This window comes from Zerene cesonia, chromosome 10 (assembly GCF_012273895.1).
Source record: "Zerene cesonia ecotype Mississippi chromosome 10, Zerene_cesonia_1.1, whole genome shotgun sequence".
NCBI classification, from domain to species: domain Eukaryota; kingdom Metazoa; phylum Arthropoda; class Insecta; order Lepidoptera; family Pieridae; genus Zerene; species Zerene cesonia.
In genome coordinates this window covers 8,604,750-8,618,586 of record NC_052111.1, presented here as the reverse complement: position 1 = coordinate 8,618,586, position 13,837 = coordinate 8,604,750, and the positions used below count along the sequence as shown (strand labels likewise).

General features: G+C 34.9%; 1 protein-coding gene across 1 annotated transcript in view; it reads left to right on the top strand.

The window, feature by feature from the left end:
- Positions 1-13,525, top strand: part of LOC119829399 — a 38,566-nt gene extending 25,041 nt beyond the window's left edge. Inside the window, exons 3-6 of the mRNA XM_038351879.1 lie at positions 10,645-10,758; positions 12,071-12,171; positions 12,682-12,816; positions 13,317-13,525. Coding sequence (XP_038207807.1) covers positions 10,645-10,758; positions 12,071-12,171; positions 12,682-12,816; positions 13,317-13,525 — 559 coding nt within the window. The remainder of the gene's footprint in view (positions 1-10,644; positions 10,759-12,070; positions 12,172-12,681; positions 12,817-13,316) is intronic.
- The last annotated feature ends 312 nt before the right edge of the window (positions 13,526-13,837 follow it).

Genomic DNA, 13,837 nt, shown 5'->3' with positions numbered 1-13,837 from the left:
CTTTTAGAGATCCAGTGTCGTCGCACAAATCAAACTGAGTAAATATCGCGAACCTGCGGGAATTATACGTTTTATTTCGTGGCTGCAGTGCACTGGCTGGTCACAAATGGGTGTAGTGTGACAACGTGCGTTTACATGTTTTTCAAATGATATAACCAAATGTCTAACAGCAATGGCGGGCTTTTCTTAAAAGACAAATAAAACATAATTGACACTTGTCATGTTAATTAGATAATTTACACGACAGAATAGCAAATAGTAATCGAAACAGAGTTAATTGAACCTAATTTCTTCAGAATTTAAAAGAAAATATTTATTTCACGACGACAATATTTTGCTTGTTTATAAAGTCAAGGCGTCAGTACGTCGCTACGTCTTATTCTATAGTGTGTGTCAGTCATAAATAATACAATAAAAATACGAATATACTGCTAAGAATGTATTTTACATTGTATCATATACTAGCTGCGCCCCGCGGTTTCACCCACGCAAGTCCGTATCCCGTAGGAATATCGGGATAAAAAGTAGCCTTTATGTTATTGCAGTTATCCAGTTGTCTACGTACCAAATTTCATTGCAATCGGTTCGGTACTTTTTGCGTGAAAGAGCAACAAACACACACACATCCTTACAAACTTTCGTATTTATAATATTAGTAGGATTAGTAGGGAGTAGGATAGGATTATATGAGAACGATGTATTGCTTCAGAACAAGTGTGACTTGGGTTTAATTAGATTAATAATGTTAAAATAGCATTGTTTAGGAGTATCGGAAGATGACTAACTATATCAGGCTATCCCTCTGCATAGTTCCCCTATATGGGCCTCATCCACCACACTGTTGAAATGCCAAACTTGGCTGATGTCAACGAACTTTTTGGTTCTAGAACATACTTGTATCTCGTTAATTACGACTTCTCTGTTGATAATACGCTGTGAGACATTATTTGAAAATCGCGTGTATTTTATTTTAAGGAAAACAAAAAGAAACAAATGCAATAATCCTACTATCCTACTATCCTACTTCCTACTTCCCACTTCCCACTTATATTATAAATGCGAAAGTTTGTAAGGATGTGTGTGTTTGTTGCTCTTTCACGCATAAACTACTGAACCGATTGCAATGAAATTTGGAACGTAGACAGCTGGACAACTGGAATGACATATAAGCAACTTTTTATCCCGATATTCCTACGGGATACAGACTTACGTGGGTGAAACCGCGGGGCGCAGCTAATTATTAGTTATGCTTTCTCACTTGCATTTTTTCCGAATGTACTCCAGCATGATTCTAACAGGGCAGTGTGGGTTCACGAGCAGGGTTTTCTCAACGGACAGATCAGTTTCCGACGACTGCCTGTGGATACTCGATAATTCCGGACTGTCTTTATACGCTACGAATATAAACATGATTAAAATATCGATTGGAGAAATCTCGTCAAATTGTATCAAAATGTTTGGATATCTTTATATCGATTGTTTCTTGAGTTCAGAAAACAGTGACTCTCTGTTATTTTTAGGAGATTTATTTATGAAACTTATTCAAAATCTTTAGTTGTATTAAATTATTACTGCTTTCTTTTGTAATGATTTTGACGTCAAGACGTCAAATTGACGTGACATTTGTGGAAAAAATTATAGAGGAATTGACGAAGGTTCGCATGGACCAATAAATATGGACTTCCGCATAAAGATATTCCGCACAATGCCTCACTACCGTCATAAGTTAACGAGTTACAGGTATTTTGAGTAGCCGCTAAAAAGCAGAGACCTGCTTCCCTTTCCTCAACGTTTCCAGTCCATTCCTTGTTTCCAGTCAATTCTTTGATCGATGAAAGTTATATGCGATTAATTTTAAAAGCAAATTGAGGTCTTTTTGGGTTATTATTTATCGAATGATGTATATTTTATCGCTATTCACATTCCCTAAGCAGGACCTATACTATGTGCTATGTACTACCTACTTCCTACTAGTTTCCTACTAATATTATAATTGTAAAAGATTATGAGGGTGGACGTAGTTTGTAAGTATGTTTGTTACTCTTTTACGCAAAGACTCCTGATACGATTGCAATGAAATTACGGTACGTAGACTGCTGGACAACTGGAATAACATATAGGCAACTTTTTATCCTGATATTCCTACGGGATACGGACTTACGCGGGTGAAACCACGGGGCGCAGCTAGTTCTGCATAAATTCTTGTACAATAAACTAGTTACACTTGCAACATAGTAGGTATATTTTACATTCAGGTTATCAAAAACGATACGCAGTCCAGCCAAATAGGTTATCTGAGTGGGTAAACACACAAATAATCCTGATAGGTTAGAACATAAATTTTTTAATAATATAAAACTGAAGTTTGTTTGAACGCGCCAATATGAAAAACTACTAGACCGATTCTGAAAATTCACCGTTTTATATGCATGTGATCCCTGAATGCTTTATATGTACCACGAGCGAAGCCGAGACGAACCGTTAAATTTTTATAAATTGCACAAATAGTCGATTGTTTTATATCTACTTAAAATAATTATTTATTACTATTGTAATAAAACGACAATCCTTAAAAATATTATGATACCGTTTACAAACATAATTAAAACATTATAAAAAATATTCAAAATAATTCTATATTGAAATAAATTAAATTGGTATGAACTACTTGTTTTATCTATATTCGTTTAATTAATAAATGTACATGATAATCTTTTGCTAATATGTTACCTTGACTTATTTTAAATGTAACTTAATAGATTATTTAAGTTAATTACTAGTTTGAAAAGTAATTAAATTAATCGCCACAACGAAGACAATTGAAAGTAAAACTGAACGTAAAGAAAGGTAAAAGTTAACCCATAGACAAGTTCTTCCTTAGCGACAAATTGCATCTGAAACAATATCACATCAAAGGTCATCGGCCAGCGCGCAGCCTTGACCGGCTTGCATTCACCATTTCCCAATGAACATCTAAGTAAAGCGTTCATATTTCATAAGAAGTTTCAACAGCAGCGCGGCGGACGCACGCGAGTGCTACCTTCGCCGTCAAACAACAACGTCGCACGAAAACAAACAATCTGAGTTCAATTTCAAATCATTGGAAGCAGATTAAATCGACAAAGAAACAGCACAGATAATTAAGAATAGAAAAACCAAATTGCGAACGACGCTGCGCAATTTGTATACTATCTGCAAATTCGAAAAAGGAATCGCAATTCGCGCGCAAATAACTGTAACGTTGGAAAATCGAATGGCATTTGAATTTAGAACTGACAACATTTGGAAATGTTAGAGAATGGAACGTGAAATAATATCTGGTGCATCGTGTGTTATGTCGTTTGGTGTGGCAGCATGGCCCCCTCCGGGGCCTTCTCCCAGCGGTTTCCAATCTCATCATCAGGGTTCAAACTTTGCGATTTTCGTTATTTTGTTCGCGCTGTGCATGATGGAAGTTGTGGTGCTGAAGATTATGACTGAGGAACAGAATAGAGAACAGTCGAGAAGCGTAACTTCTATGTGGTTTGATATGGATGATGAGTGATCTGTGATAAAAGTGACATTTACGCCATAAATAAGTGTGGAAGTAATTAGTGAACCCTCTTTTAAATTAAAAACCTAGGCATGATGTTAACTAGAAGCCATCAGAAAGGCTGAAAGGGTTCATTAAAAATAAATTTTAAAACTTTAAGGACTGAATGAGTTTAAATTAAAGTATATTAAAGTATATAAAATAAAATTTACAATGTATGAATTATTTGATTTACTCCAAATAAGTGTAAATTTAATTATTTCAATTAAACCCAAAAAATTACTGAACACAAAAAGCAAAAACTATTATGAACAGCTCAGCTTGTGATTAAATCATAAAGATTTTATAAACGTTCATAAAAAAGCTTCGGCAGCTAAAATTTCATAAAATTTTATGTCATTGAATATCACTTCACAAATAATATTTTCCTTGCGCGTTAATATTGAAAAAAAAAGACTGGAAAATACATGAGTTCAATGTTAAAAATTCACTGCTTAATTGTAAATTTTATTTTGAAAAATATCGACTGCAATACTGAAATTGTAATAAAAATGAGAAGTTAATTCAATATTTAAATGTTTTTGGATGGATTTAATAATATTAGTTTGACATATAATTTTATGTATACTAATAGTTTTCGAGTGCGTCATATAGATAAATAAAATATTTCTTAAAACATAATATACTAGTCACATTTCATACAAGCTGTGCCCCGTTGTTTCACTCGCATTGTACATTATGTTATACCTATAGAAACCTATAAATACACCATTAATGGACAATCTAACAATGAAAGGAATTTTCAAGTCGGACCAGTATTTTTTGAGATTAGCGCATGGGAACAAACAAACACTTTAAGTAATGTTATGAGTGTATGTGAAATAAAATGTGTGTGTAAAATATATTTGTTTTCACGCTTATATTTAATAATGGATAAAGAAAACTAATGTTTTTAAATGAAATAATTTTCATTTTGACTAAGCTATCTATTTGTTCAGTGTCCCCTAAAATAAAAATTAAAAGAAATGAAGGTTTCTTCGAGAGATTTGTATGAAATAAATACGATCCAGTAATATATTAATTAAAACATTGAATACTAAACCTTGTCAAACAGCATTCAGCTCCCAAAGTTACGAAATTTGTTAAAAAAATAAACAAAATTTTATTTAAATTTCTCGTCGTTTACCTTCGAACTGCCATAATAGAGTGACTTTTAAACGTGTTGTTATCTACGATGGAAAATTGTAATGCCGGAAAATAATAACGTAGAGGAAAAATGTTTTTTTTCACCAAAATAATTACATCGTCTTCAAATTTCCAGAAGCAGGCAAAAATCAAAAGGGACCACATAACAAGTAACAGCTTTTTAATATAAAGAGTCATCAAATAGTTCACTTTTTAGACGCGGAAATGCATGAAGGTCGCTTGAAACAGGATTTATTATGGCCTATGCAAGCGGAACGTCTTCCGAATACAATGTAGATAAAGCTTTTAGTATAAAAAATAGTTTTGTACCACTATATCCTGCAAATAATAAACGCCTTAAACAATTTTTTTGCTCTGTGAGGGGGATTCTACTGACTAATTAATAATAAGTCTAATACTTATTTGGATTGAATGGTTGTGGATATTCGACGTTCAAACTATTGATCCGCCTCGGCTTCGCTCGCGATACATGTAATATAGCTAATAACATTTAGGGATCACATACAATGTACATCATATCCACATCAACTATTATAATACGTCGTAGTAATAATACGTCATATAATGGTGAAAGAATTGTCGAAATCAGTCAAGTAGTTCCTGAGATAAGCGCATTCGAACAAACAACCGCTTCAGTGTTATATTATAAAGTATTATATTATACAGATTCGTAAAGCATTCGCGCAAAAGATCATGGTGAAATAGTAGCATGCTACTTCGTTTGGATAGTGGGGAAGTCGGAGGCCAGTATCCTCCTTTTCCTCACCCTTCTTTGTCCATTACTTTATTCCCATCGTCAACCCTTTCCTTATATTTTAACTCTTAAAAGCAGCTTCCTTTGCAGCGGCCCTCTACAAGTATTCATGGGCGGTCGTGATCGCTTACCAGGCGAACCACCAGCTCCGTATATCATCAACCACCAGCAGCACTCCAGCTCAGTTGCCCACTGTTACATAAAAATAAATCAATTGTTTTTCAATGGAACACCATTGTTCATAAATATTTAGCAGACTACAAAACTGTCAAACCATTCCGACGCGAACCGATTGAGACGCAAATTAAAGCATTTTAATATAGCAGACGTGGGGCGCTGGTATTTTATTTGAATATTTACCGATACACATACATACAAGTTGCTAAACTTGATACTGATTGCCAATCTTGGTTTGACTGGTTTGAAACGTTGCTGGCGCCTATAGCTGAGGTTATTTGCGAGATAATTCGAAGGCTGCATTGTTAAAGAAATGTCTAAACTCTAAACTAACAGCGGTCAAACATATTCGCATGAGTGCGCCGACCCACAAGTGTGGACAGCATTTGCGAATGTTTGTATGCAATGACGTATACAAAGATGTTTGTTTGGATGTTTGCCCGTCAATCACGCTGTAACTACTGAATAGATTTTGATAAAATTGGATATAGAGACAGGGTATGAGTTAACTTGGGTGATAGGATACTTTTTATCCCGATCTCTGTTTTATCCCAAGGGAGCGTTTACCCTTGGGATAAAACAGAGATCTTGATATCTTGATATCCGGGTGGAGCCGGGACTAGCGTCTAGTCTTTTATAGTACAAAGTTTTAATTTAATCTTTTACTTGAAAGTGGGCCAAAAAATAAAAACCGAGTCGGTTACATACAAACAAGCAAAACATACGGATGCAGCTATATTCTATTGATGATTCTATTCTCTCTTATTTATGTATACTTTTAGGAACAGAAACTGTTTTATAAATTGAATATATGTAGGTACGTATATTTCTGTAGGTGTATGGAGTAACTCGAAAAATAAACCTTTTTAAAGCAATTTTTTAAGACTTTTCCAAAACCTACTTTGTAGAAGTAGGTTTTAGAAGATATAAGTAGATACCCAAGCGACAGTTTTAATTATTCAATCTTAAATTCTTAATTTAAAAATTTCGATATTACATTTAGTTTTTACGCCACTCAAATGGTCTTTTATGATTATATTATACTTGTTTGCTAATTGGATCCAGCTGACATTGGCCTTCAAAGTATTACGCAACCTACCCTTGACCCCTGGCTGTTAGAAATATGCAAAATAAAATGTTTATTGATAGTTTATTTCTATTAACATTAACAATGCTAATCCTTTATTGATATGTGAACAGAAATTGATATGATATTGCATAAGAGTTAATTTTTCTAGATGTATCTTGTATTGAATGTGAAATAATAGGTGGAATTTGCTATTGGAAGAACTGGACACACAATAATGCAGTCCACGCAAGCAGACACGGGCGAAAGGCTAGTTTTTTAGTCATAATAGGACAGTGCTTGGCCACGATCGCGCCAGATGGGAAGTAGAGATGAGGTCTAAGATTAAGCGTGCTTACCATTTTACACTATGACGCTTGAAACTGGTTTTAAAATAAGTCTATAAGAATCATTGTTTTTATAATCTTACTAGCTGCGCCGCGGTTTCACCCGCGTAAGTCCCTATCCCGTAGGAATATCGGGATAAAAAGTTGCCTATATGTTATTCCAGTTGTCCAGCTGTCTAGGTACCAAATTTAATTTCAATCGGTTCAGTAGTTTTTGCGTGTAAGAGCAACAAACACAAACACATCCTTACAAACTTTCGCATTTATAATATTAAGTAGAATAAACTTAATTCAATCTTTATTTAAACGAATCGTATTTATAAATAATTATATTAAACAAAAAAGCAATCGCCTTAAAATTGTCAGAACTAAACCAAATATAAATGAGACCACACGGAGGGCACTAGATTCCAATTGAAAAAAGCACAATCAAAATCGGTTCACTCAGTAAAAAGTTATGAGATGACAAACACAAATAAATTCGAGTAGAGAACCTCCTCATTTTTCTGAAGTCCGTTGAAAATATCTTTCACACAATCGCTGAGGTTATTGAAAGATTTATCTGGAAATAATTATTATGTAATATACCTTTAATAACTATATGTGTACTATTTCGGTCTTTCAAAAAATTCCTCACCGTATGAAGGTTAATAACAGAATTTTCTCGAAAAACATTGAGTCTGTTTTTGTTTAAATGTTTACGGAAACTGCGGTAAAGAATTCTTTACTCAATAATTGTTTTTAACATAAAAACTGTCCGTCTTCACATCGTCAGAACCAGACCAAATTTAAATAGTGGTCCTACATGGTATGCACCAACAATTTTTTCCTAATATTATAAAGCTGAGGAGTTTGTTTGTTTATTTGAACGCATTAATATCAGGAACTACTGTCCGATTTGAAAAATTCTTTCAGTGTTATATATCCATTTATTGAGGAAGGTTATATATGTGTACCACGGGCGAAGCCGGGGCGGACCGCTACTAAAACATACATAATCACAAAAATCGATCCATTGATTGATAGGTGACAAAAAAATTTACGTTAGACTTGATAACTTTCGCCTTTTTGGAAATCGTTTGAAAAAACACGAAGATTTTGTTCCAAATGTAATTTAAGATTTTATTTAATTCGGTCTTTTAAAACTCCTCACTCACTACACGAAGGTTAATAAGATACACGGAAATAACATAAGGATTTGCACATAAAAGGTTAATGAAAGATATTTCTTGAAAACGCAAAGGTGAACGATTGTTCTATCAAAACACAGCCCAAACTACTGGACCAATCGGGCTGAAAGGGCAAATTTTTTTTTGTATGTCATAGCCAGCAACAGAACTATTGTTTCGCCTGATGGTATTAATCCGCTTTGAAAGGATTAGAGATAAGGAAATGATGTACGAATAGAAAGAAGGAATAGACTGGAAATGGTAGGGAAAAGAAGGGCTATGTTTGTTAGGTATATATATAACAATGTTTGTCGGATGACCGAGTGTCCGACTTCAAAAAAGTAGGAGGTTCTCAATTCGACTGACTATTTCTGTGAATGTCACATCATAACTTTCCACAGAGTTTTTTTTTATGTCATAGCGGGCAACTGAGCTGGTGGTTCGCCTGATGGTAAGTGATCACCACCGCCCATGAACATTCGCAAAGGTAGTACCTCTATGAATGTGCTGCTCGCTTTTATGAGGTAAGGGAAAAGGAAAGGATTAAAGACTGGAAAGAAGGAATGGACTGGAGGGGTGAGGAAAAGGAAACGGGCCTGAACTGAATGAACCGATGTTGATGATATTTTTTTTATATGAAAGCTAGTGCTTCCCATGTGGTCCCATTTAAAATTGGTCTAGTTGTGCGAAAAAAAAACTATAGCGTCTTCAAATAGTATTATACTATATTCTTTCAAATATTCTCCAAAAATACAATAAAGTTCACAATTAATAAAAACATTTTCTCTATAAAACATACTCCTAAAAGGTTCACGGAAATATGTAGTGGACGGCCTTGCTTGTTAAGACATACTATGAAGTAAGTCTGCTGGTGCAATCCACTGGTTTTGAGAGGACTGATGCAAAAGGTTACAGCAAATCTACTCTTATCGTAATCTGATAAGGTCGTTAATTGTGTGTTCGGTTTTATGGAGTAATATTCGGTACTAATCTACGGGTAAATATGTGTAATGATGATAGCTTCTGACTGGATGTGTATGAAATATGAAGGTTGACGAAATAAGCAATTTTAGCTGAAGTGTTTTGCCCGTGGGTTAATAAAATATCTTCAAAGATTTCTAGAAGCTTCTATTAAAATACATAACTATTACTTTAAAGTTTTAAGCTATTCTAAATAACCTTAAACTAAATAGCGCTGACAGGGAAGTTAATATTCTACTTCAAATGATGATTAAATCAAACATGTAACTTAATCGTTTAGTTAATTACAATAAAAATAAAATAGATATATAACAGTTAAATGGTTCTTGGCCGATACCGATTCAGAGTAACCTTTATTAAAGATATAAGTTCCTTCCCCATATCACAATATACAATATTATAAAAGCGAAAGTTTGTTTCGATGTTCGTCCGTCAATCACGCTGAAACTAATGAACGGATTTTGATGACATTTGGTATACAGACAGGGTGTAAACTAACTTTTTATTCCGATTAAATGCTCCTTTGGAAGAAAATAGGAATCTTGATATCCGGGCGGAGACGGGACGAGCATTTAGTCATTAATATAGCCCAATATAAGTAAATGTCTCAACTCTCAAGGTGTTTAAAAAGTTCGTACAAAATGAAAATCCTGCTAATATTAAAAAGTTTGCAAGAATGTGTGTGTGTGTTTGTTCCTCTTTCACACAATAACTGCTGAATCGATTGCAATGAAATTTGGTACGTAGATAGCTGGACAACTGGAATAACATAAGGGCTACTTTTTATCCCGATGTTCCTACGGGATACGGACTTGCGTGGGTGAAACCGCGGGGCGCAGTTAGCATTCTTAAAATTTAAAACTTGTAACTTGTTAAATTATTTGCATTTTATCATCTTAAAACCAACCCCACCATTTTGAGTCCAAAACGTATTTATATCATCCTTACAGGTTTTCGATGTAAACGAAAGAGGTTCTTAATTCGAATGCTTTTATTTATATTTATTTTGGTTGTTTACTTTATAACTCCCTGGGTGTACAACTGATTGTTGTGATGGCTCTTTTGTGTTTGGTAGTAAATTGTAGTAATTTATCCCATCTTAGAATTTAGAGTGGTACCTTCCCCAGGGACGTTTGCGACAGTGGCGTAGCTATCATAGGGCCAGGTGGTGCAGTGCACCAGGGCCCCGGAGCTCAGGGGGCCCTCTAACCTCAGCTTTGAAAGAGGGGAGGAAGGCGGTAAGATTCTTTCTCTATGCACCAGGGCCCTTGTCCCTCTAGCTACGCCATTGGTTTGCGACCTTATTTCTAGAACAAAATAATCAACTATTCAATTCTATTCAATGTTACTAAGCCCCCAGTCTATATTTTCGTTATAAATTGGCTCTAATAACAAAGATATCTTATTTTCAGACAGCAGGACACCCACGCAAAGAAGTGTGTGACAGCATCCGATAGTCACATCTGTCGTCGATGTGGCGGCGACACTTTGGGCGGCCTGGTCCCTTGCATCTGCCAATATCATCAGTAAGAATATTTATAGAAAGTAGGAAAGAATTTAGAAATTAAAAACTTTTTAACGGGTTTTAAACGCGATTTTAAGATTATATTATTAACCCGACGTTTCGAACACTTTACAGCGAGCGTGGTCCGGGCGGATCCGGGGCGTGCAACTCATACATTTATAATGCTTTATAGTACATACTTCGTTCACAAAACTCGTAAATTGAATAAAAAAACTTTGGATAAATGCAGAAAGATAGAATCAAAATTGCGAACGAGTTTATATATCATGTTGTGTTTAAAATGTTGAACCGGCTCAGGCATCGTGTGTATGAACCTTATAAAATAAAACCAATGTATAAGCAGGACATCTACTCCATAAATAAATAATAAATGAAATAAGTTTATTTCTCAACCATATACACACATACAAACAAAACGTTGGTCACGTATTAGATATTAATCTGGACTACAGGTACCGATACCCTTCCCTACCCTTCCCTTTATATATACCCTTCCCTACCCTTGTAAGATACACTGTGTTTGACGAAGATGTCTGTCTATCCGTCTGTATATTATTGCCAGTGTGTGTGTGTGTGGAATCGTAGCTCTCAAACTGATGAACCAATTTCGATGCGTATTTTTTATTTGTTCAAAAATCCAGTTTCCTTGCATTGGTTCTTAGTTATGGGAAGGTTTAAAAAATGAGAACGAAGAAAATTTTGTAAAAATAGGTTTTTAAGGTATATATATATAAGGTAATATCGCCAGCTAGTATCTTATAATCCTAACTAAACTACTAATATTAACTAAATCCTACTAATATTATAAACGCGAAAAGTATTTGTAAGTATGGATGTATGTATGTATGAATGTATGAATGTTTGTTACTCTTTACTCTTTGTACTTTTTCACGCAAAAACACTGAACCGATTGCAATTAAATTTGGTTCGTAGATAGCTGGACAACTGGAATAACACATAGGCCACTTTATCACGATATTCCTACGGGATACAGACTTACGCGTATGAAACCGCGGGGCGCAGCTATTCCTACTAATATTATAAATGCGAGAGTTTGTAAGGATGTGTGTGCGTTTGTTGCTCTTTCACGCAAAAACTACTGAACCGATTGCAAGAAAATATGGTACGTAGACAGCTGGACAACTGGAATATAGGCAAATTTTTATCCCGATATTTTTACAGGATACGAACATACGCGGGTGAAACCGCGAGGCGCAGCTAGTATACAAATAAATCCCTTATAAGAATACACATAATAACAGCTTAAGAATTCAAAAGCCAGGCTTTATAACCACCGTTTCCCCCATTTCCAGTCCTGTCAAGTTCGAGTCCGGCGCGTGGTTCCTGCGCCAGGTGCAGCGAGCTCTCAGCCTCATGCCGTGGTCATTCAGTACCGACAAGCTGGAACAAATAGGTAAACATGTTAAAGAATCTAATGTTACAGAATAATTATAACAAAAAAAAATGTCACATCTAGTAATTCTAGTATCTTTGTTTTTGAGATCATTGGCACATCAAGTATATCTGTATCAGTTCATGAAAGTGGCCGGCAGATGGTGTGAATATTAATTCCACCTATTTTGAAATACATATTTTAATATAAATTGAAAAAGACACACACACCTAAATAAAAAAGGTTGTACGCGTTGATTAATAATGGCTATATAACATATTAAAGGCCTATTTAAAAAGATGGAAAAAGTGCCTTCCATATAAAAATTGATGAGGTATATTCATTCTATTTGCGCATTTTATGCTTTTTCATGCAGCTTAAAAATTGTTTAGGTACTATTTTTTCATCTCAGATAACCGACGCATAGCAAAATGGCTTGATATAAAAATTGCCTGGCAAAATCAAAAGGAACTATTATTTAAACTTGGCCCCTTTAAACAAAATTTGTTATAAATAATTTTATTCACTCAGACGAAGAATGCGAGGGTGGAAGCGAGTCTCAAGATTTACACAACGTACGAGAATTCCTTGAAGCAATATCAGCCAAATTAGCTGGAGGACCTCTCGAAGGCACGAGGGTCGCGCCGCTGTATGACCACCCTGCTTGTAAGTACATTTGAATTATTTTCATTTAACGCCATCTAGCGGACCTTGTCAAAACTAATATAGCACATAAACTTGTGGCAACGCTCGCGCTTTGCGATAATTTTTGGCGGCTTAATTTTTTTTCAGTTTTATACTTAAGCGATCAGTTATTTTACATTTTCATTCATTTTATTTAGCATTACAACGCAACATAAGGTTTATTAATATGGTGTAATAATTAATCAATTAAACCTGTAAATCCAACAAATTCTATTCGAATAAATCACACACGCTTATAACGTTCGTATTGCGTTTTATTTTCAAATCATAACATACATGTCTTAACGTTCGAAATTCCAATAAACTAGACTTCATTTTGACTTTATCTTGTCGGCGTATGGATACTGTTTTCTTCACGTTAGCCTTAGTACTAGTACAAGTAGCCCTAGCATGAAAATGATTAACAGTACCTTAATTAGGGCATGATAGTCGATATGATTCTAAAGGGAACATATACTCAGATATTGCCATGTTTGACCGCCATCACGCCGCCGTGCGAGACTCGCTTGCTGCTCTCTCCACTGCGCTGCAGGACGCGCTAAGACGTAAGCTAGCATGCATGCGCATGGGAGCACTCATGTATATGCACTCGATTGTTGATTTGGCAAGCATGCGTACGCATAGCATGCATGTACTCGATTGTGGCGTATGCACGAATGCTTGCGCATGAGACCACGCGTGTATATGCACTTGATTGTTTAATGCACTGTTCACGAAATTTCTACATCGATTATAGTAAGCTAGGGACATTTCACTTTTTTGTTATTTTAAAACACATAAACAACATTTTTATTATTATTGTAGCATCAGGTATGGTAATTAAGAAAAAAAAATTGTACAAAAAGCGCATGGTCTATTGATAGTCTATGTCCCTTTTGGTATATTTTTTAGCACTATTGTAATTGTTTTTTTTTTTTGCTGTACATATTCAGATAATTTCATACAGAAGGCTAGTTAAAAGTAAATTAATTTTTATTATAAT